Here is a 25199-nt window from a genome sequence, read left to right on the forward strand (position 1 = left end):
TCTAAAACCACCTATTATGCCAGAAAGAGAGGGCAACTCAGCAATGTGCCACGGAGAGGGCATGCTCAAAGCCACATTTTTGTTCCTCGTTACTCAGTGCACATTCCCTAAGAGTCACTGATGCCTCGCAGAAAACTTTGAAAAAACATTCTATTACAAGACCATCTGCTGAAGCATCGTAGGCTCTCTCTGCAGCCCCCATTTCCTTTTATTACCAGGAAAAGCTGCATGAAAATGGTCTCATTCTGAAGGCTTGTGTCTGCTCATGCTGCTTCTCTCCCAATCTCCACCCACAGGCTGCAGAGCTGAGACCCCCGTCTCCCCATCTGTAGCGTGGACACGGTGCCCACATCCGGAGGATGAGAGAACAGAGGCTTCAGGTGCGAGGGACCACAGGACAGATGGCCTCCGAGGCAACAGAAGCCTGCTGTCCCCATGTAGCCCAAGTAAGAAAAGAACAAGACCACAGGGAAGGGGATGACGGAAAATGCTCGATGCCAGTTAACTGTGCATGTAGGACACATCCGGTCCAATAGGTCACCACGCACTCTGCAGCCTTCTGTCCCCCCCCAGCAACACCTATATGTTGCACAAAAAGCATAATCCCGGCTATAACAAAAAGAGGGATCAGAGAAGCCTCATGAAACAAGCAGGGACAAATCAACCCAAGCAGCAGCGACCGTTTATTAACAGTTAATAAATAATTACTTCAGTGCTCCTTTAATTCACACAACAGCCAGTAAGGTAGAGAACTATTATTAAACCCACTTACAAGGCAAGGAAAATGAGGCACAGAGTAATTAGGTCGCCCATCAGTACATGAGAGAGCTAAAATTTTAAAGTAATGGGCCTCATCTCCCAAAGTAATAAAGTCCTACCTGGTATAATCTAAGCAAGACTGTCTTAAGAAGTCACATAACACCTCTGCAGTTTCTAATAGAGTCCTAGGGCACAGGAATGATAAGGGTTGGAAATTGAACATACCCACTCAGGTGCACAATTCCCTTTAGTGGTGAGATGGGCAGGAGGAGGTCCAGGTGTGCACTGAACAATGAACCACAGGGCATCTCCTGCCTGGTGAAAGCCCCAAGCGACTGCCCAATCTCCTCTGGAAGGGCGGGCTGGACTAGGGGCCCTCTTCTGTCACGGTCTTATCATTCAGCAGTGCCTTGGAGCACTCACTGGTCCCTCCCAGGGATCGTGAACCCCCTGAGGACGGGGAACTTTCATCTCCATATCTGAAGCTTTGAACCCAGTGAGGGTCACTAAGCATTTGATGAATGTATGGAAGAATGAGTCAAGAAAAAAGGAAAGTCAAGCCAGTGGCCCATGGACTGCATGATCCTATTTTGTGTGGTCCGTTAGGTAGTTTGAGTTTGGTTTGATTTGTAACCAAATCCATCACCAGCATTTACAAAACTGGAAACTTTACACAATAAACATTCTGACTTCCATAGGAAACACTGGAAAATGGGGCCTCGGCCAAACGTGTGGATGAAAACTTCTGCTGGGGACAGGACCACTGACTCCAGTGGCCACGCCTGTCATAGCCATCCTCAGTGAGAGAGGCTTTGCTGGAGCAGGGCCTGGAGCCCCAGTCTCAGCCGCGCGCCCAGTACAGTCAATGTCTCCCACCCGCAGATAACCCCTCCTTGCTCAGAAGCTCTGCACAATCCCTGCTACGGCCTTTGCCTCTCCCTGAAAATGTCCCTTCTGTCTGTTCGGCCAGCCAGCTGCAAGAATGTCCCAGCTGCTCATATGGCCAGATGGTCCTTGGATTTAGGGATACCGTCATGAAATGAGACACCCAACAGGAGGATGGCTAGATGAACACTAACATGTGAGTAAGATGCCGGGCGCTGATGAAGGGCTATGAGAACAGAGTGACAGCCCGGAGGTGGGGCGAGGACCAAGTGACAGCGTGTGGCCGCACAAACCCCTGTGAGGAGGTGACATCTGGGCTAAGAGCCAAAAGACGGGAAAGGAGGCCCACAAAGATCCTGGGGCAGTTCCTTCCCAAAAGAGAGGATACACACCTGAAGGCTCCTACTCGGGAATAAACGCGACACTCTCAAGGCCTAGGGAGAAGGGAACACACAGCAGGACACACAAGTGGGTAGGGCAGGAGGGCCAGACTGAGGCCGCCAGTGCGGGGCCCGGCAGGCCACGCCGAGGAGTCTACACCGTCTTCCAGGAACAGTGGGAGCTGCTGGAGAGTCTTAAGCAGCAGAGTGATATAATCTGATTTATTTATTTTTTAAAGCCAGTTCATAAAAGCCAAACTGGAAGGCTGCTGCCCAGGAGGATGGCCTGATTATCTCTCTTCCCGTGCCGTGCACTTGCGAGCGCAGGCACACAAAATATCAACCGTGGTTATGACAGCTGTATGCCACACAAAGGCGGCAAGGAGAAACCTTTACAGAGGAAATAATATGCAATTTTCTAGCTGAACACCTTTTAAAAAGTAATGATGGAGAATAAAATGTGAGTGAGGCAGGCTGTCTTCTGGTGCAGGGTAACAAATGCCACCTGAAATAAGCAAGAGTGGGGCGAGGCGAGCTCACCCTTGTATCAGAATCTGCAGGCTGAAAAGACAGAGATGGGGGAGGGAGCAAGGGAGCCAGGATTCAGCTCACTGCCTGCGGCTTCTCACCGTGCTGCAAATACTAAGACTTCAGAGACGCTGCTTGACCATGACGTGCAACTGAACTATGGCTACTTGCAGAGAACAGGGGCCAATCCACAACCCCGGCTGCGGGTCTGAGGGAAACACACATACTGAGCAGAGGCAGCGGACCATGAGTGCAGGACCCTCCCATGCCTAGAGGCTTCCAGAGCAATCCTTGCTCGCCCTGCCCTGATGTGAACTTCAGACCTGAGTATCAGGTGTGCAACGGCTTAGAAAGCAGTCTGCAGAGTGCCATGAGGTGAAGGAGTTTGAGAAGCAGCGCCTTGACTAACTGGGAGCAGGTGGCCTGTGGCTCAGCTCCTACCCTACACCTGTGACTGTGTCAGCAGACAGGTGGGCAGTGCTTCGCCCCTGCCAGAGAGATCATGGGCTCCCTGCGGCACCGTCCCACCTCCACCTCCGGCACTTAGACCGGGGCTAAAGGGACATCAAGAACACAGAAGAGCTGAGCCAGCATGGGGCTTGCCATGGCTCACCAAGCTGCTGAAGGCGGCAGAAGTCACCCCGATGACGTTACTGTCTTGGGGCCCTGGGAGCCATTCAGAAGTCTGCTCAAACTCTGCGGGCCCGTCTACAGTCCTGAGTGGGCCGTCTGCGGGGGATGATGATAAGAGAAACTGAGTAACACTCACTGCTCCCTGAGCTCATCCGACTACCAGGAAAACTTGTCCATTCCCCACAGCTGCACTGACTCTACTTCAGACACGCCAGAGTCTCCTCGCCATTCGCCCCTGGCTCCTACTGTTCTTTGCCAGAAAGGCCTCCTTTTCTCTACCCTGCCTGCCTGCCTGGCAGATTCTTCAAGGGACCGCCCGCATGCTCCGTTGTCCTTCAACTGTCCAAGCCCCACCCAACCCTTTGTCTTAGGCACCCTCTAAAATCCTGCCTTGGCATCTTGGGGGCAGGGGAAGATGCCGCCCTATTTCTAAGCAGGGCCAGAAATGCGCACTCTCTGCCCCGGACTCATCAGGGGCAGGCACCTGGCTCGGGCTCCGAGAGTCGCCGTCCCATGACTGTGAACGCTGAGAAAATGACACAGACTGGAGGGACTGATGGAGGGCAGTGACAGCAGCAGGGACAGCGGTGGGTTGAGATCTGACCGGGAGGGCTTCAGAACCTCCGTCTGCCTAGGAGCTCTCTTGCTTCCAGGCTGTTCCCTACCCCTGCCCCCTCCACCTGCCTCATGCCCAACGGCAAGCCCCCAGCATCCCTCCCATGAATTCCCCCTTTGTTTACAATAGCCAGAGCTGGTTTCTATGGCTGCCATCAAGGTCCTGGCCGACTTCTTCCTCTCAACCAAACAGAACTGTTTCTCCCACTGCACTTTGATGTATTTTACAATTACTCTAATTATTGTTGCACTAAGTGATCTATAGCAATGGATCCCCCTGCAAATAGGAGCTTCACGAAGGAAGCCTCGATTCACCTCTGCTCGTCCGACATGGTACCCAGCAGAGACACACGGAACAATTGTATGCCGAATCGGATTTATCCTTTCGTGTCAACAAAAGCATAACCTAGGCCTCCTAAAACAAGGCTGTGATATTCAGGAGTGTTCCTGGGAAGTTACATATTTACTCTCCAGCAAATACCTCATCACTGTTACTGCCACTATCTATTAAAGCGGATGCAGGATGAGGGCCATGTCAGACTCACATAGCTATGAGATGGCAGTGCTAGGATTTGAATCCAGCCTCGTAGGATTATAAAGTCCACATTCTTTCCATCTCCCCGCAGTGCTTCTCAGTAAGTCTTTATTATTATTTTTTTTGAGAGAGAGAAAGAGAGCATGAGCAGGGGAGAGGGGCAAGGGGGTGGGGGGTGGGGGGTGGGGGGAAGGGGGGGGAGAGAGAGAGATGGGGGGGAGAGAGAGAGAGAGAGAGAGAGAGAGAGAGAGAATCTTAAGCAGGCTCCACACTCAGCACAGAGCCCAATGCAAGGCTCTATCTCATGACCCTGGGATCACGATCTGAGCTAAAATCAAGAGTTGGATGCTCAACCGATTGAGCCACCCAGGCACCCCTCAATAGGCCTTTTTTAAATGTTTATTTATTTTTGAGAGAGAGAGAGAGAGAAAGTGAGCGGGGGAGATGCAGAGAGAGAGTGAGACACAGAATCTGAAGCAGGCTCTAGACTCCAAGCTGTCAGCACAGAGCCCGATGCAGGGTTCGAACCCACATACCGAGAAATCATGACCTGAGCCGAACTGGAAATTTAACTGACTGAGCCACCCAGGTGCCCCTCTCGATAGGTCTTTATTAAAGAATACGATGGGCAATGTAAATTCTTCTAACAAAACTGCTGCTATTCAAAATATTGCTTAGAAACTCTTTTCAGAATTAACACATTCATACACATCTTTTGATAGTGGCAAATCTTTGATCTTTAATGGAGGTTTTGACTTTCTGGAAAGAGCCAGAAGGTCTGTACCTGGGCCAAAGAAGAAGGCAAGGTGTCCTGATGGGGGCACAGATCCAGCCGCAGATGTGCAGAGTGCGCTCAACCTCACGTGGCTCCTTAACTTGCAAGTCCCAGGAGTGAGCATAGGATCTCAACTCTGCTGAGAGCCAGAAGGGATGCGTGTGAATGCGCGCACACGTGTGAGCGTGTGCGTGCGCACATGTGCGGGACTGATTGCTGATTACTTCCCGTTACGCCCCTGGTTATACCCCTATGGGAACTATGTCACTGTGAGCTTTGTCTGTCCCACCGAGCATTGAAGCCACTGCAGGAGCACCCAGCACAACAGAGGGCTGGATCTACAAACTGCCTGCCCCAAATGACGACTGGGAAGACAAAATGCTAACCTGAGGATCTTCCCCACCCTCCCCCAGATCAAGTAGACCTTGGCTGAGGTGGAGCCTCCCCTTGCATGGTCCCTCTTCCCTCTGAGAGGCGCCGTGGTGGCCAAACTCAGCTGACTGTGATCATTTCCCACATCAGCCTCTCACCCCCGCCTCCTCATGGGGTCAGGCCACCAGAATGTCCTACTTGAGCTGGACATTCAAAGAGCAGAAAGAGCCAAGTGAAGTGAGCTGAACTACGAGGATGGCAGCAACCAAAGGGCTCTCCAACCATCCCGTGGTCCTCCTCTTGGCAAAGGCAAGAAAGAACACCGCCCTTCCTTTGTAAAGATGCCCTGAGGATCTCCCAGTTCGGAGTCCTAAATGTTCATGCAGCAAGCGAGCGGCACACGTTTGCAGGAAGGATCCTGCCGGCTTTCCAGCATATCCCACAAGTACTCAGAAGCAGCTGCGAGATGACCAGCACTGAGCTCAGGGTGGACATGCCAGAGACGGAGCTGAGGCCCTGCACCCAGGTGTTCTGTAGCTCCCTGGACAAGGACACGATCCCTCGTCTTCAAGTGTGGCCTCTCACTGCTGGTGCAAGAGGCTAACACAGAATAAGAAATGGTGGCATGTGTTTGGAGAGCAGACAGGACACGGTTGCTCAAATGCCTACAACAGGCCATCAGACACACCAGATGCATCATCTGATACTCTGAGCCACAGACCTGTTTTGGAATCCCAGTGCTGAGCCTTACTGAGTGATGGGCCTTGAGAAAGTCACCTTGCCTCAGTGTCTCTATATGCACTGTGGGGAGGACTGACAAAATCACATGTGAAAAGATCCAGGCACATCCTCATCATCAATAATCCCAAGTCCCTGTGATGTCTTCCTTAATCGACACCTGTTGGCCACATATTTTACACACCTTTGGAAAGCATTTATCATGCTTGTTATGCCTTTCTGACAGGAAGGGCCCAAATAATGAGAGCTCCAACACCCGCAAAGGGACTCCCTCACAGCCCACAGCAAGCCTGTCACATGCTCAGCTCTTAACAAACACCAGTAGCATTTTCCCATCCAGACATTAAACCAAACACAGTCTTCTCCTTTCAGGTGGCAGGAGTGAGGCAATAGAGACGTCCTAATTTTTGCCTCCTCAAGACTGGTAAGAGAGCATCACCTTCCTTATGGAGATTTAGAATGAGTCAGAAGTCTACCCACTGAACACGAATCAGCTTCTCGGCCCAGTGGCCGCAGGCACACATGTGCCAACCCAACAGGAAATGTGCGTGTCTCCCACAGTACTAGATGCCAACCCAGGGCAGGCTGCCTCTGGCCCTACGACAGTTCTCTGTGGACTTCAACGTGTCCTGCTGGGCCTTGTTCTGTCCGAGGTGTCAGGGGCACGGGGATAAATCAGGAGAGGCCACTGACCCCCACGTAAGCTGGGGAGACAGACACACAACTAACTGCAGCAGAACACAAAGTATTGTCACAGAGGTATCCGAAGAGAAGAGCTCGCCCGACCCCAGCCCAGAAAGAGTCAAGGAGGTTCAGAGAGGAACAACAGTCTAGCTGAAGACTGAGAGAGTCCACTAAGCAGAGAAGCGGGCCAAATACATGCCACACGGCAAGTGAGCAGGAGCAGGTACATGAAAGAACTGTCCTGTGAGCAACGGTGCCACTTGGCTGGAGCCCAGAGGGAGTGAGGAGGAGTGAGCAGGAATGCAGCCAGCAGAGGCAGGCAAGGCCAGAGCCCCAAGGGCCCCGGATGCTACGGAAAGGGTCTAGGTAATGGAGAGGCGCTGAGGAGTTTTAATGAGGGACATTCATAATCAAAATGGCCTCTTCCCAAGGTCAGTCTCATGGCAGTGCTAAGGTCAACTGTTAAAGGGGAGGGAGACGAGGGTCAAAAGACCATGCAACCAATTTATGGTTTAGACAAGAGATGATGGGGCCAGAAACCAAAGCCGTGGCCACGACTAGGCTTTCTTTTTAAGAGAGATGACAGAACGAGGAAGAATGTGTCTACATCAAAGGAAAGTGAGTGGGGACACAGGAAGAGCAGCGGGTGAGGAAAATGGAAAATTCCATCATGAACACACTGCGTGCACGGTGGTCTCCGACGAGAGGCATCCAGGAGACAGCTGGGTGTGTGGGCTGGCCAAGGCCTAAGCCAGCAGCAGGGATGAGGGGACCTTCAGCACACAGGCAGCAGCTGAAGCCACAGCACAGAAAGCCTGGCTAGATGGGCGTGCAGCCCTTGGCTGGGTCAGACCGTCAGAGGGACCAGAGGCTGTGAAGAGGTACAACATCCATGGCCCCCTTTCCCATCCCCACCATCTAGTTGTAACTGGTGTCCAGCAACACAGGTGGTACAATGCTAACCAGCACAAATGAGGAGATCCATTTCCCATACAGCACAAGCCATACTGGGTCTCAGTAGGCCACCTGTCCTGAAGAAAACAAACGATGACTCCTGGACAAAATATAAAAAGTAACCCTCCGAAGGCCCTGGAGAACAACCAAACATGAGCAAGAGTTCGAGGAGAGGCACCACGTAGAAAGAGGAAATGGTACCGGGAGAGTGCTGTTTTTAATAGGTTTTACCTAAGAGCAGCTGCCATTTGGTCCCACACCGGGAGCCTAGAAACCCATGAGAAAAGCAGAAATCTGAGTTCCAGGGAGCGAGAGGGACACCCCAGAAAGGAGAGCCCCGATACAAACCTGCATATAAACTCTGCCCAATTCTCTAGCTAACCCCTGAACTACACACATGTGGGACAAAATTGGTAGAAGGCAGTGAAAACGGTCATCAAAAGACATTTGACAGCTTTAAACACCTTCATTAGAAAAGAAGGTATATCCACGATCTATAGTTCTACTTTAAGAAACTGAAAAAATAAACAACAATGGGGCGCCTGGGTGGCGCAGTCGGTTAAGCGTCCGACTTCAGCCAGGTCACGATCTCGCGGTCCGTGAGTTCGAGCCCCGCGTCAGGCTCTGGGCTGATGGCTCGGAGCCTGGAGCCTGTTTCTGATTCTGTGTCTCCCTCTCTCTCTGCCCCTCCCCCGTTCATGCTCTGTCTCTCTCTGTCCCAAAAATAAATAAAAAAAAAAAAAAAAAAAAAAAAAAGAAAAAATAAACAACAAGAAAACCCCTGCTAATTAAACCCAAAGTAGAAGAAAGCAAATAATAAAAATAAAATAAAAATAAAAATAGAAGAAAGCAAAAAATAAAAATAAGAAAAATAAAACACCTTCATTAGAAAAGAAGGTATATCCACGATCTACAGTTCTACTTTAAGAAACTGAAAAAATCAACAACAACAAAAACCCTGCTAATTAAACCAAAAGTAAGTAGAAGAAAGCAAATAATAAAAATACAGTGCAAATCAATGAAATAGGAAGCAAAAAATAGAAGAAAATCAACAAAGTCAAAAATTGGTTTTTTGAAAAGATCAACAAAATTGATAAATCCTTAGCCTGAGCAAGAAACAAAGGAGAACACAAATGATCAACCTCTGGGATAAAAGAAGGGCTACTGCTCACTGGTACAAAGTGCACACTTGGGGGCTCAGAGGACACAAAGGGTGACATCACCAGGGAAGGTTTTATGGGGAGCCTCTACTGACAGGAGGGCAGGGCCTGGACTGGAGGGGCTGGAACAGACATCTGCATAGTTCTGACTGCCCCCCTCTCCTTCCAGATAGAACTTCCCTCTTCTTGCCGAAGATCACCTGCGACTCTGGTGAGAACAATCCCGAGCAGAGGCACCCTTTGAGCAGAAGTTAAAATGGCTGGTGTCCTATCCCAACCAAGAGGATAGGTCCCTGCTTCCAGACCCCCAGAGGCCCTCACGTAGGCCTAATTCCCCAGCTACCCACCAGTACCCTTCTATATTACACACGCTTTCACTGAAGTTAGGTGTATGGTTTCCAAACAAAGAATTCCAGTTGATAGCAGGGGCTCGGGCATCCCAAGTCGGGACAAAAGGCAGGGTCATGGAGGACAGCACTACACCCAGGGGAAAGGAGCAACTTTTACAGAAGGAAAGACACCAGAGGCTGGCACCAAGGTGAGAGGCTGTGCCAGTGTGGTAAGAACCTATACCCGAACTTCAGACAGTCTCTTCCCCTCGACCCCAGTGGGGACCACGAGCTAAGGCATCCAGAGGTGGTCAGGCCCTGAGCTCTTGGTGCAGCTGAGAAATGACAAGGGGAGAGGCAACCACAATAAGGATTCTCTCGGGCAGAGAGTCACCGGGACGTTCTGGGAGGGAGAACCTTCCTGACGATGCAAGTGTGTCTCCACACGGGGCCTGATGCCTGAAGCCTCTCCCTTGCCCTGGCTTCCCAGCCCTCCCTGGGAATGGGTGTGTCTGCACACTGCCCAGCACACGGGGACTGCACCACAGCTCCTGCCCAGCTCAACAGTTCAAGGGCTGTTGCTGCTGCCCACGGGGTGCAGGGCTGTGCGCTCAGCCCAGCACGCTAGACAGGAGGCCCCGAGTTCACACGCTGCTGTGCAGAGCGTTCGGGAAGCTTTGCCAACTTACCTAATTAATTCGCATCCTATCCACGAGGGGCTGGAGGCAAAAGGTGTTCTCCCTCTTTAGCAGACTTGAGAAGGGAGGAAAAGAGGCAGTGTCTTAATGAGTGACTCACCGGGGCACAGGAAGGGGGAAGGCAGACTCAATTCCTAGTTCAGCATTCTCCTCACCTTTTCCAGCCATTCATTCCATCGCCATGTCTTAAGCGTGTACTCTGTGCCAGACCCTAAAGCATAAAACACACTCTCTGCTCTCAAGCTCACAGTTTAGCTAATAAGAATGGCAGATAAATAGCTAATTGCTCATTCATTCAGTCTCATTCATCAGATAGGCAGAGTGTAACGCGAAGTTCAGATCCAGCTTTGGGTACTGGCTGTAGAATCTCAGGCAAGTGACGTTACCTATCAGAGCTGCGATTTTCCTGGGTGGCACATGGGTGGGGAGTGGGGGGCTGCTGCCTGGGTTCAGTGAGACGATGATGACGGACACCTGGTGTACAGCAGGTGCTTGGTGTCGTTCCCTTCCTCTATTCCCTTCTAGACCACAGCCTTAAACACTCTTTGCAGAGGTTCCATTTTCTTTCCTCCATCTTTGAGCCAAGGGACACCAAGTACAGTCAGCAGTACACAGAGGCCCTTCAATAGGTGAACTTGTTATTACCATCGACATTTACTGAGTCCACCTGAAACGTCAGGCACTGGACTGCTCCTTGGAGTCACAGGATACAGCCATTCAACAAACATTTATTGGGCATGCCAGGCAGTGCTGCTGATGCAAAGTTAGGGAAGAAGGGGCTTTGAGCGAGAACACAGATGTACGAATGGTGATGCTGCTACCTAAGCCCAGACAGTAAGGGAAGGACAAGCTTTCATTCCAGCAAGGTCACAGGGTAGGGCGTGGGGAAGGGGGTTACAGAGAATAAGCCAACTTCTGAATTTTTGGGACCCACGAGCATCTCAAAGGAGACGCAAGTAGAGCACCTGTTAACGCAGGCTGGAGCTGAAGGGACTTCTCAGCTTCTGGGGGACAAACAAGACCCAGGGAGGAGATGAGTTTCCAGAGAAACCACAAAGGCTGAAAACAGACTGAGGGTGTAAGACTGGGGCCCCATCCTTTAAGGTGGGGAGGAGAGGAGCACCGTAGCAGAGGACACAGAAGGACCAGTGGCGAAGAGTGGTGGAGATCCCGGATGAGAGTGACATCTTAGAAGCCAGGGGAAGGGGAGGGGTCCTCACTGTCCATACCCAGCATCCAGGAGGATGAAGCCCCCCTACCCAAGGCACTGGTTTAGGTTGGTGTTTTTCAAACCACGTTCCCTGAGAGGTACCCCAGGAGTTGCTGCAGCACAGGAGGGGCAGTCAGGTGGACCTCCCCCCACTCCTAGTCTCAACCAGAGCAACTCCAATTTCACTTGATATTCTTGTCTTTACCTTCCACTCTTCTCCTAAGCATTCACCAAATGCTATTGATTTTTCCAGTAAATGTTTCCTGAGCCATTCCTTATCTATTTCCCATCCATCGTTCTGGCTCAGGCCACATGAACGGTCTCCCGGATCCCTACAGCAGCCGGGAACTGCCCTTCCGTCCTCCAGCCTGCTTTCACTCTGGATCATTCCTCATACTGCAGCAAGAAATCATCTCAAAACACAAAGCTGATCAAGTTTTTTCCCTGCATAAAGGCCTTCAATTGATTCACAATGTCCGTAAAATAAAGACCAAATCTCCTTACAATGGCTTTCAGTGCTTGAATGATGTGGCCCTGCTCCCTGAGTCTCATCGGGTGCCTCTCATTCTTTCCCATCTCCTGAGACACAGTCTCCTCTTCCCCGTTGGTTCCTCCCTCCCAACCCCCTTTACCTGCTAACCCTTACTTATTCTCCAAGTCTCAAATCTCACCGCCTCTGGGAAACTTTCCCTAATCCCTCAAGTCAAGGGGTCCTTCCCATAAACCACCAAGAACTCTCAGCTTCCCCCACCATTCCAGTCACTGGCCGGATCCTGTCCTACCTCTTCTGCCAAAAACTGGCCCTGGGAAGGGAGTGGAAGTTGTAGCTATCCCTGGAAGGGGCCTTACTAGTAGACGGCCATTGTCAGGACAACATGGTGACAAACATCTGTTTAGTAGTCAGAAGACACAGTTCTGAGTCCCTACTTTTTATTTACTACAAATAAGACCCGGGATAAATGACAAGCTATCTCTCTGGGTCTCAGTTTCCTTACCTAAACTCAAGTTATAAGGATGCCTTCTTCATATTACCATTATGAAGACACAATTTAAGCCATTTGCAACTACATGGATGGAACTAGAGGGTATTATGCTAAGCGAAATTAGTCAGTCAGAGAAAGACAAATATCATATGACTTTAATCCATATGAGGACTATAAGATGCAAAACAGATGAACATAAGGGAAGGGAAGTAAAAATAATATAAAAACAGGGAGGGGGACAAAACATAAGAGACTCTTAAATATGGAGAACAGACAGAGGGTTGCTGGAGGGGGAATGGGCTAAATGGGTAAGGGGCTTAAAGAATCTACTCCTGGGGCGCCTAGGTGGCTCAGTCAGTTGAGGGACAGACTTTGGCTCAGGTCATGATCTCACGGTTTGTGAGTTCGAGCCCCACGTCAGGCTCTGTGCTGACAGCTCGGAGCCTGTAGCCTGCTTCTGCTTCTGTGTCTCCCTCTCTCTTACCCTCCCCCACTCATTCTCTGTCTCTCTCTGTCTCAGAAATAAATAAACATTAAAAAAAAATTAAAAAAAAAAAAAAGAATCTACTCCTGAAATCACTGTTGCACCATGTGCTAACTTGGATATAAATTATAAAGCATAAATAAAATTATAGAAAAAAGACACAATTTCTAATACACAGAGAACCTAATGAAATGGTATACATTTGCCAAAACCCACAGAATTGTATACAGTAAGGATAAATTTTACTGTATGTAAATTACACCTCAATAATCTTAACTTAAAAAAATTGATTAATGTTCACCACATTAAGGAATAAAGGGGAAAAAAAACACATGGTCATCAATAGACTCAGAAAAGTAACATAAAATTCAACAGACACTCATGATAAAAGCTCAGAAACTGAGGCAAAGAAATCTGACAAAGACTATCTATAAAAACCCTATAGTTAACATCATACTTAAGAGCTAAATACTGATTTCCTGCTCTCCAAGTGCACAATTAAGAGGATATCCGCTATAATAACTTCCATTCTTAATTACAGTGGAGGTCCAGCCAGTGTGACAAGGCAAGAAAATAAATGAAATCTGTAAAAACTCCAGTCTGTGGACTGGGTAGGAAAAAGTGAAATTGTCATGACAGTCAGACAAGACTGTATAAGGAAACCACACAATATGTGAGCTAATAAGTGAATTTATCAAAGTTGCAGGATACAAAGTTTTTAAGTTATATAAAAATGAATTGTATCTCCATGTAATAACAACAAATTTAAAAATAAATGAAATGAAATGAAAAGCAATACCATGTCGATGAGCACTCAAAAATATAAAACATCTAGGGGCACCTGGGTGGTTCAGCTGGTTGAGCGTCCAACTTCAGCTCAGGTCATGATCAGGTTTGTGAGTTTGAGCCCCCCGTTGGGCTCTGTGCTGACAGCTCAGACCCTGGAGCGTGCTTCAGATTCTGTGTCCCCCTCTCTTTCTGCCCCACCCCTGCTTGTGCTCTGTCTCTGTCTTTCAAAAATGAACAAACATAAAAAAAATTTTTTTAATATATAAAACATCTAGAAATAAATCTAACAAAAAACACCTAAGATCACTACAAAACAAAGAAATCTCTAAGACATTGCTGAGGCAGCCTGAACTAACAGATATACATGGGAAGGGCAGGGGGTGGAGAGGCCAGTTGGGAAGTAGGGGGAAAGGGGGATAGGAAGGTAAAGAGAGTATAAGACTCAAGAACGTTAAGATGTCAATTCTCTCCAAATTAATCTGTAGACATAAATCTGACAATCTGGTTCTAAAATTGATATAGAAACACAAAGGACCTAGAAAAACCAAGGCAACCTTGAAAACAACAAAACTGGAGGGCTAATACATGAGGTAATCAGACATACTATAAAGCTACGATAATTAACAACGAGTATTATTGGCACAAGAAAAGAAACAGACCAACAGAGCTGAATGGATCCAGAAACAGCCCTTGCATATATAGTCAACTGATTAATGACAAAGGTCCTCCTGAAATCAATCCAGTGAGGAAAGAATGATCTTTTTAATAAATGGATATCCCTACCTGATACCTCATACAAAATTTAATTCACACTGGATCAGAGACCTAAATGAGAAAGATTTTGTTAAAAAATTGAAATATAGTACTAGTGTAATCCCTATCAAAATTTCAGCTGCCTTTTTCCTTTTGCAGAAATAGAAAAATACATCCTAAAATTCATATAGGATCTCAAGGGACCCCGAATAGTCAAAATTGTCAGGAAAAAGAACAAAACTAGAGGATCCATATCTTTTGATGTCAAAACCTACTACAGAGCTCAGTAATCAAGACAGTATGGTGCTGACATAAAGACAGTCATATAAATTAATGGAATAGAATTCAGAGTCCAGAAATAAACCCTATTATTTGTAGTCAACTGATATCAACAAGGGGGGGTGAAGTCCACACAGTGGGGAAGGAAACAAGATGATGCCACTACAACTGGATGCAAAATGCAAAAGAAGTTGGACTCCTACCTCACACCACATACAAAAGGTAACTCAAAAGGGATCAAGGACCTAAATTGAAGAACTACAACTACAGGGGCACGTGGGTGGCTCAGTCGGTTAAGCCTCTGACTTCAGCTCAGGTCAGTATCTCATGACTTGTGAGTTCAAGCCCCGTATTGGGCTCTGTGCTGACAGGTCAGAGCCTGGAGCCTGCTTCCGATTCTGTGTCTCCCTCTCTCTTTCTGCTCCTTCCACACTCATGCTCTGTTTCTCTGTCTCTCAAAAATAAACAAACATTTAAAAAAAATTTTTTTAAAGAGCTAAAACTATAAAACTCTTAAAACATCAGGATAAATCTTCATGACTTTGAACTTGGCAACGAATTCTTAGCTATGACACCAAAAGCCCAAGTAACCAAAGAAAAAATAAATAAATTGAACTTCATCAAAATTTAAAACTTTTGTATTTCTCATCAAGAAGGAGAAAAGACACCCACAGAACAAGTAAAAATATTTGCAAATTATTTCTCTCACAAGGGACTATATCCAAAATATATAAAGAACTCTTACAATCCCAAAATTAAGAAGGCCAATAACCTAACCTAAAAAGAACAAAGGATTCAAACAGACATTTCTTCAAAGAACATATATAATTGGCCAATCACCACATCAGAAGGGGTTCAGTATCACTAAGTAGAGAAATGCAAATCAAAACCACAAAGAGGTACCACTTTACACCCAGTAGAGGAGCTATAACCAAAAGGAAAGACAGTAACAAGCATTGACAAGAATGTAGAGACAGACACTGGAACCCTCAGACGCTGCTGGTGGGAATGTAAAATGGAGCAGCCACTGTGGAAGAGTCTGGAAAAACAGTTCCTCCAAAGGTTAAAGTTAAGAGTTACCATATAAGTGAATTGAACAATACCTAACCAGAGAATTGAAAACGTATGTCCAATAAGAACTCATTTGTGAATTTTTATAAGCATTATTCATAGTTAACTCGATAGTGGAAACAACCCAAATGCCACCACCTGACGAATGGATAAATACAATATGGTACAACGGAATATTATTCAGCCGTAAAAAGAAATGAAGCACTGACACATGCTACAGTATAGACGAACCTTGAAAATATTATGTTCAGAATAAGCCAGACACAAAGACCATAGATAAAGAAAATAGTCGTATGGTTTCCGGGGGCTGGAGGTTGGGAGGGAATAGGGAGTTACTGCTAATGGGTATGGGGTATCTGGGGATGGTGTGAAAATGTTCTGGAATTAGATAGTGGTGATGATTGTACAATTCTACGATTATACCAAAAACACTGAATTGTACACCTTAAAAGGGTGAATTTTATGGTATATGAATTCCATCTACATAAAGCTGTTATTTTCTAAAGTGCTTCTAGAAGAAAACAGCAGAGTGGAAACTAGCTTCATGACCACAGTATAGGCAAAGATGTTCTTCTAAACATCTAAAGAAAATGGGACTTAACATAACAAAAGAGATTATTAAGGAAGTAAAGAGGCAGGCCCAGACTGGGAGAAGGTATTTGGATTATACAGTTTCAACAAAGGACTCGATTCAAAAGATATAAAGCATTCCTACAACTTAATAAAATAAAATAAAATAAAAAATAAAATAAAATAAAAGAAAAGAAAATAAAATAAAATCCAAAACTTTTTTAATGAGCAAAAAAAATCTGAACTGGCATTTCACAAAAGAGGATATCTAAATGGCTAACAAACATTTGAAAAACATTTGGAAAACAATGAACTCAACCTCAACAATCATCAGGAAGTGCAAATTAAAACCACTGTATCTCTACCAGAATAGTTGAAATTCCAACAAATGACAAGAAGAAATACGGCAAAGATGTGGAGTAACCAGAACCTTCCTACATTATTGGAGGAAATACAAACGGATACAACGACTTGGGGAAAATGTTTGCCAATTCCATTTCCAGGTAAATGCTCAACAAACACAAATGCTTATGTCCACCAAAACACATGGACAAAAATACCCACAACAGCATTATTCACAAGAGTCCCAAACTGGAAACAACCTACATGTCCATCAATGTAGACTGGCTCGATATGCTGTGGCATGTTCACAGAATGAAATGCTACATGGAGACAGGACAGGTAAAACTATTGCTAAATAGAATATGAATAAATGTCACAGACATAATGTGCAGCCAAAGAAGCCACAAAAAAGGCCATACCGTACACCTGAATGAATACAGAGTTCTGGAACAGGCCAGCCGATCCACGACAGCAGAAGTCAAAACAGTGGTTATGTCTAGGGAGTCCTGATTAGGAGAGGGTCCAAGGGAACCTTCTGTGATACTAGAAATTGTCTACCTCTCAATCCCAGTTGTGCTTACACCTAGGTAAAGGTCTGTTAAGGCCTGTGGATTTATTTTTATATCTCAATAAAATACGTATTTTTAAAAAAATACCATGGCTAGCCACTGCGGCCAAGGAGGCCAAAGAAAGAGGCTAGAGTGCCCATTAGACATGTGTCTCTGGGGTACCTGGGTGGCTCAGTTGGTTGAGTGTCTGACGTCGGCTCAGGTCATGATCTCACAGTTTGTGACTTCGAGCCCCACGTCGGGCTCTGTGCTGACAGCTCAGAGCCTGGAGCCTGCTTTGGATTCTGTGTCGCCCTCTCTCTCTGCCCCTCCCCTGCTTACACTCTGCTCTCTCTCTCAAAAATAAATAAACATTAAAAATTTTTTTTAGAAAGAAAAAAATATGTCTCTAACAGAGAAGATGGGCAGATCTTTGAAGAGGGGGGCGATGGGGGTGGGGACAGCACAGTTGTGGCCTCTGGGGGCATTACTGTGAGCTGAACAGTTCCCTTGAGGTATGCTCGTTACATCCAGAACACGCAGCTGGCAGGCAGCAGAGCCAGCATTTGAACCCAGGTCCGTCTCCCAAGCTGCCTCTTTCCACTAAGCTATGCTATCTCTTGTGACAAAAGCGGCCCAGGCAGCTGTCCAAGCAAAGGCTCCTTCAGTTGGCTTTTCCTCAAATTTCCTCATTAGTGGAGAATTCTCCTTCAGAGCAAGGTCCAGCAATGTCCCGCAAAACTCCCAGAATCTCAAGCTGAGGATGCTGCCCTTTGGCGTTCGCTATGCCTAAATGACTCCAGGGCTGGGAAGTCCCATCTTCCCTATGAAGACATACTCGAAAGCCAAATGTTCCCTGACACACACACACACAGGTCAGGTCTGTCTGCCACAAGAGGCCTCAATTAGGTGTGGCCACTCGTGATCTCAGTCAACTCACAGGTGCCAAGGTCTCAGGAGAGAAGTTTTCTGGCAGGCTGGGAAGGTGTGGCCAGCTGGTTTCCGTGCCTCGATGACAGTCAGTGCCTGGCTACAGGCCATGGCCTGACACGGGGGGACAGGAGCAGTCGGGCCTACCATAAAGCTCCCTCTATTTGGGAGGGACCCAAGGGGTCAACACGTCTTTTTCTTTCTCTTGCCAACTTCCACCAAAACCAGAACTGCCTTCATACGATGTCCACAAACCTGGCCTGGCCGTGAGGCATGCTTTGCTCTGAGATGTCGGGCTACCAAGCTGCTCAGGAATAGGCATTGGCTGTCCACCACTGTGAGACTGAGGGGCTCAGAGGGCAAGACCACATCCTCCTGGGCGACTGTCAGAATTCATCCCTATCATGCCTGCACCCGGGCTCAATGTATTCTTTCATAGAGAAGAAATTTTTTTTGGAAAAAAGCCTGAACCCAGGAGCCCGTAGCCCCACCTTTCCATCATGATGCAGTGTGGCAGGGGCTCAGAGGATAGGATGGCTTTACCAAAGGGAGGCCAGAGTCTGCCCCCCACAGAATGCACTGGGTGGGGGCAGCCAGCAGAAATGGAGGCTGCTGAGAGCTGCCCACATCACATCACAGAAGCTTCAAGCTGATCGGCTAACCTGATCTCAAAAATCCATCCTCGCACCTCCCGGCCTCCCTGTGAGGGCTGGGAGGAGACAGCATCGGTGTGCAGACCATGGCCCCACAGGCCGATATCTGCGTCAGCAGCTTACCTCAGGCTGTCTTAGACCCATTGGTGATGCCATGAGGACAGTCGCAGGAGAGACTGGGTTGCCACAGAGAATGGAATCAGACAAGAGGGAGACATGAGGGACACAAGGGGCCACGGCTGCTGTCTGTTGACCCCCCCACCGAGGAAAGGTTTCTGGTAATGAGGTCTGCTGCCTTTCAGGAAAAGACCTCTGCACGGAGCACTGGGTAGCAGTGGCCAATCTGCTCAGCATCTGTGGGCAGGAGAGTTCATCTTCTTAACTGGTGAGATGTGAAGGCCACCATGTTGCCATGGTGATTTGTATTAGAGAACACCATGGCCCACACGGATAGGCCATCGCTTCATATGCCTTCATTTATTTCCTCTTAAAAACTACATTTTAATACAGAGTCAAAACCAGTGCACGTAACAAACATAAGGAAAGGCAGGCCTGCTGTCTCCGAGGGGATCCGGCTACCTCCGAGAGACCGATTTAGAACTTGCGAGCAGAATGCTCACACACTCAGCAAAGCATTTGTGGAGCACCGAGCCCTGGCAAGGGGCTGGGCCAGGCTTTGCGGGAGACAAGAGTCAAATGCCGCAAAGCACCTGTTTACGGGAAAAGGAGAGAAGCTCGTCCATAACAAAGGTGCAACAGAGGTGGGAAGGTGGGATGGGCCGAGTTCTGCCATCAGGGCTACCAAATGCACAAGAACACAGAGGTAAAGATGCCTTACAGCAAGAGGATCACGAAGTGCTACATAAAAGGAAGGAGAGCACACACCAACACCTCTCACTGCCAGGCTTTGCTTCACAGGTCCATCTCACCCTAACGAGGCACCAGGCCAATCAGGCCACTCTCTACAGGGGGCAGGGCGGGGGGGGGGGGGGGGGGGGCGGCAACTGAGGAAGGAGGTGAACTGTCCTGGACAGAGCTGGACAGCAGCCAAGCCCGGATTCTAGCCCAGGCTTGTCTGACTCTCCTTACCACTTTTAACGGCCTCCCAGGGGCATCTAACCTAGACTGAATGCATTTCAAAGAGGAAGTGGGGTGCGGGCACTCCAGGCTGACAGCAGAGGCCATGTCACCAGAGGCAGCACAGCACAGGGCATAGAGAGAGGGGTACAGGTGGCAGAGGCAGGAAGTTCAGTAAGGTTCAGACACAGCCAGATCTTAGGGCCTCCCGTGCAACCGATAGAGCTGGGAAGGGCAATGGGGTCGGCAGACAGAAAGACAGCAGGGCTATGAACAACTAAGCTGGACAGCAGCTGACCAGACCCTCGTGCTGTGTGCCCTGCAGAGCAGGTCATGTGCTGGGGGCCTCACTGAAACAGGCACTTGTAGGCGCTTGGCCTTCTCTGGATGACGGCACAGATGTGAAAACGCACAGTCAGCTGACAGGGAGAGGAAGCCAGGGCCTTTTTTTGGTAACTATCAATACCCTAGAAGTGGCTTTCCAACATCTGCCAGGAAAGCTTTTCATTTAAAAAGAAAAAAAAAAGAAGAAGAAGAAGAAGAAGAGGAGGAAAATCTATCTGGCAAAACCCCAAGGTACTCGATTGTAAAGAGAACACAACGAAACCGCATTCCTTTCTATAGGGCTCTGCTGCCTTCTGGCTTTCAGTCATTAAAACAGACAGGCAAGAACATTTTGCAGAGGTACTGAGCCCTGAGCTCACACACCATATTCTGCCCAGAGAGAGTGGTAGGTGATTGTCTGAGCAGGAGAAGCCTCCTCACCCTTACAAAAGGATCCGCAGCAGAGCTCCTTGAAGTAACAAGTTCCCTGGTGCATTTATTTATTTATTTATTTTTAGTTTTTTTTTTAATTTTTTTTTTAACATTTATTTATTATTGAAAGACAGAGAGACACAGAGCATGAGCAGGGGAGGGATAGAGAGAAGGGGAAACATAGAATCTGAAGTAGGTTTCAGGCTCTGAGCTGTTAGCACAGAGCCCGATGTGGGGCTCGAACTCACAAACTGAGAGATCATGAACTGAGCCGAAGTCGGTCGCTTAACCAACTGAGCCACCCAGGCGCCCCTCCCTGGTGCATTTAAAGCCAAGAGTCTATTCATGCTTCCACCACTGTAGCGAAGTCTGTTCGCAAAACAGAGCTCAAGAACAAGATAATGAAACTCCTCTGCCCCAATCCCTCAGACCCACACCCAGCATCTATAGGAGCACCAAGATTCTAGAATCCCAATCCTTCCTAAAGGGAGACAAGCTTCCCCCACCAATGAGAGCTGGCTGGCTGGAAAAGCCCATCAATGAGCACATCTGCCATAAGGAAAATGTGAGTTTTGAGACATCCAGGTGGTCGCACCAACAGAGCCAAGCAATGGCTCCCAGATCAGTTCAACCACCTGGATGTTGGCTATGTTTGGTCACATCCAACAGGACAAAAGCCTCCATGCGCCTGGCTCTGTACTGGGCTCTCATCATTCTCCTGGCAAATCTGCTGTGAGCACACAGTTTACAGTGCTGCCAGGAGAAATCACAGGAATTATAACAGTCCGCGAGTACCTCAAGGAACATCTGGCCTGCAGGTGGATGCGGACACACAGTGCTCCAAGGGAAGACGGGACAGAGGCGGAGGACCAGGAGGAGGAGAAGCGGGGGAAGGAATCAGAGGAGCCCACGGAGAGAAGAGGACACTTGAGCTTCATATCAACAGACACCTCTTACCTGGGCAGAGGACCGGGGAAAGCACCTGCAAAGCAGAAGTTACATTCTAAGCAAAGCACAGAGGGTTAGAGCTGCAGTCTCCTGCAAACAGGTGAAGAGTTCTGTGCCTCCAGCAGGGGTGCGGGTCTCTAGCCTGGGGAAAAGCTGGGAGGAGGTCACCAGAGGCACAGCTAAGCACCTTGACTACTAGGCTATAGGGGTGGGACCTGATCACAGAAATGAAGGAGAGCCTGGCATAGCTTGGGTCAAAGAAGCAGCAGCCTCGGACATGTGTTTCTGATGGCTAATTCCACGGCAGGGTAGAGGATGAGTCCCAAGGGAACAAGGACACCTGACAGATCGGTTAGGGGTCAAGAGCCCACAGAGCAGCACCAAAAGCCAAGAGTACAAAAGTAGTCATGCGGAGAAAAGAGGATTGATCGAAGAGGCAAACTTCAAGGTTAAGTGGACACGAGTAGTAGCTGGAATGAGATGAGAGGGTGGGAGGAGTCAGGGATGCGAAGCGAGTTTCCAGCCTGCTGCTCGCCCACCTAAAGAACACCAGGAGAAGAGCAGACAGGGGAGAAGAGACAGAGAGATGTGACCCAGATGTATGGGAAAATTCGGAGCTGCCGGCATACACAGGACAGCTGAGACCACGGGAAGACAGGAAACACCCAGAGAGATGTCGGAATAAAAATGGGATATATCCCTGGGGAGCAGCAATATTTAAGGATCAGGTAGGAAATAAAACAAGGCTTTGCTGAAAACATAACCCTGCAATAAAAGGACTTACACCCTTATGTTTTCTCCAAAGCCTGTCATCACCAAGCTGCAGGTCTCCCCAGGTTTGGGTGGGACTTCTCCTCTCCTTCCCATCTGCACTTCAGCAAAGAGACAAATTCCCTTAAGGAGGCAGAGAAGGGGTGACAAAGAACTTTTAAAACAAACCGTCTTTCCCTCCTCTGTTCTCTCCATACAGAGATCATTCCTACCTATATTTCTTTCTGACCACCTATGATTTCAGGCCAATAACCTACCCTTGAGAAATGTACCTCAATCCAGAAATACAATGTCAAGAAAAGCCACACATCAATACTCTTGATGCAATAAGCCTAGGAAAGTTAGCTATGTCTAACACCGGATTCAAAACAATCCCTTTGGGGAACCCCGTCCTATTCCAAACAAATGCAGAGTTGGATATGGATTCTTCTCTGCTTATTCTCCTGTCTGAATGAGACCTTACTAAGATCTAGAACGAACAGCTTCCTGGCAGCTCCTGTAACTAACAGACACTTTGAGGTTCAGTCTGGGTAGACAGCCACCTGGCCCAAACAGAACCGGCTCCGGGCCTCCAAGACGGGCTCGAGGGCCCAGAGCCACAACTATTAAGGAGGCAAGCAGACAAGGGTGGGCCCTGAATCCAGCACATATCGGGCCCATCAGCGTGCATCCAGGCTCCCCTGTACAGTCAGGAGAGTGGCCTCGCTAGCCCGGCAGTCCTGGCAATATGCTCTCTCCTCCCTGTTTTCATTTGCAAAAATAAGGCTAAGGCCCTTCTCAAAGGGTATTTGTGATGATTCAAGGAGCTAATGTGGGTCACCTGTCTTTCAGTCCTTCCCATCGCTAAGGATTACGGTGTAGAGGTAACTATGACTTTAGCGAAACTCACTGAAAAGGTGGCTGTCCACATCCTTATGTTTTATTCAAACAACAAACTTCTCTAGCATATTTTAAAATAACAGCATGTAGGGACGCCTGGGTGGCTCAGTCGGTTAAGCGTCTGACTTCGGCTCAGGTCATGATCTCACGGTTCGTAAGTTCGAGCCCTGCGTTGGGCTCCGTGCTGACAGCTTAGAGCCTGGAGCCTGCTTTGGATTCCTCTCTCCCTGACCCTCTGCCACTCATGCTCTGTCTGTCTCTCTCTCAAAAATAAATAAACACAAAAAATTTAAATAAATAAAATAGCAGCATATATGTAATATATATATATATATATATATATATATATATATATATACACATTTTTTATTTATTTACTTTTGAGAGTGAGAGAGAGAGAGAGAGAGAGAGAGAGAGACAGACAGACAGAGCATGAGCAGGGGAGGGGTAGAGAGAGAGAGGGAGACAGAATCTGAAGCAGGCTCCAGGCTCTGAGCTGTCCGCACAGAGCCCGACGCAGGGCTTAAACTCACTAACTGTAAGATCACGACCAGAGCCGAAGTCGGGCGCTTAACCGACAGCGCCACCCAGGTGCCCCATGTGATATATTATTGACGTTAATTCTGAACTGCCTTTCCCACGACCTCATTTGATCCTTAATACTAATCCTGTATAGTCAACAAGTAGGGACAGCATCCTTATCAACAGGATAACAAAGCCAAGGCTCAGAAGTGGCCCAACTTGTCCAAGGTCACAGGGCCAGAAAAACCAAAATGTGGAATTCATAAGTTCTGAATTCAAAACTTAGTTTTTTTCAGTTTTAGGATGTACAGACCCGCTGCTTGCTACAGGTGAGAAATTTCACATAAAATACCTCATCGAATTTCTGACTCTATATCCTGTATCCTTCTATAGCACTATGCTAACTCCCTAGAAGGGGTTCATACTTACAAACTTCTATTTTTACAAACTCAACCATAGTACAGTGCAGAGGGCAAACATTACACACAGACAATCATGGTAGGTTCCCAAATGGCCTAGAATTCCTGGAGGAAGGTAAGCCACAAACACCAGCGCCCCCCGGGATGAGGAGACAAAATATACTGGGACATTCGGAGGTACATTTAAACATCCCAGGGTGCCAATCAACAGGCCAAAGAAGAAACAGTCCTCCACAAAATGTAACCACATCAAGTTAAAGCAAGAAATGAAACACAACTCGAAAGGCACAAAATAAACAGGAAAACATTCTTTAGCTGTACTAGAAGCCAGAACAAGATGATCTTGCCAATTTTTAATATGAGGTTAATAAGTGATCATGTGAAAAATATGTGTAATGTTTTTTTCCTCCAAATTCAAAGTCACATGTGGACTACAGACTTCAATCAGGCCACACAGGGAAGGGGAGAGAGGGAAACTAGATCTGTGTCTCCAAATTTGCATGGGAGCCTCAGGAAAGTAGCCAAATCCATTCCAGGAAATCTGGTATTTCTAAGATTTCATGGAGGACTGAGAATATGCCTGAACAAACTGGAAAAGAGCCACTGTGATGTCTGTACGTACAAAAGAACTTCAAGGATACAAGACTGGAAAACTGCAGATGCATAAACTTCATTAGAGGGTTTGCGGTTTTCCCTTCTAATACTAAAAGCTACACTTTCCCCCAGATGCCACCGGCAGGGTGGGGCTGTAAATAAAACAAAAAACCCATTTGCAAATACCTAAGAGGAGAAGGAGCCCTGCTCTGGCATGGCTGTGTGAAGAGTCAGTCTGCCAGGTTAGATTAATCTTCTAGGTTAGAGTAATAGGCTCATAGGTCATAGGGCCACATTGTCTGGCTTTGGCAGGAAATTAGACCCCGTCCTCTCTGACATGGTCATCCGTGAGAAGGGTCAACCATGAGGTAAAGTCCCTTTAAGCAAGAGGCTAAATGTCTGCAGACTGCATTCAGTTCACATCAGTAAGCCTTGTGGGTCACAAGGATTTCATAAACAGCACCGTGGAGGAATATATCCTCGGCCCAAATTTGTCAAGCAGCCTTATCCAACACCTCGTTGCCAGTCCGCTGGAGTGCTGTAGCTTAAGTGCATAGATAAGAAAAAAGTTTGGGC

General features: G+C 47.7%; 1 protein-coding gene across 7 annotated transcripts in view; it reads right to left on the reverse strand.

Annotated features, from left to right (window-relative positions):
• Positions 1–25199, reverse strand: part of CHCHD6 (coiled-coil-helix-coiled-coil-helix domain containing 6) — a 249607-nt gene that overhangs the window by 129472 nt on the left and 94936 nt on the right. Inside the window, exon 1 of one of the 7 annotated variants that reach the window (XM_042912669.1) lies at positions 18781–19043. The exons of the other annotated variants lie outside the window; for them this stretch is intronic. Within the exon in view, the coding sequence (XP_042768603.1) occupies positions 18781–19011 (231 nt within the window). The 5' untranslated portion in view covers positions 19012–19043. Of the gene's footprint in view, positions 1–18780; positions 19044–25199 lie in introns of those variants that run through there. 7 annotated transcript variants of the gene reach the window in all.

This window comes from Panthera leo, chromosome A2, assembly GCF_018350215.1.
Source record: "Panthera leo isolate Ple1 chromosome A2, P.leo_Ple1_pat1.1, whole genome shotgun sequence".
Lineage (NCBI taxonomy): Eukaryota > Metazoa > Chordata > Mammalia > Carnivora > Felidae > Panthera > Panthera leo.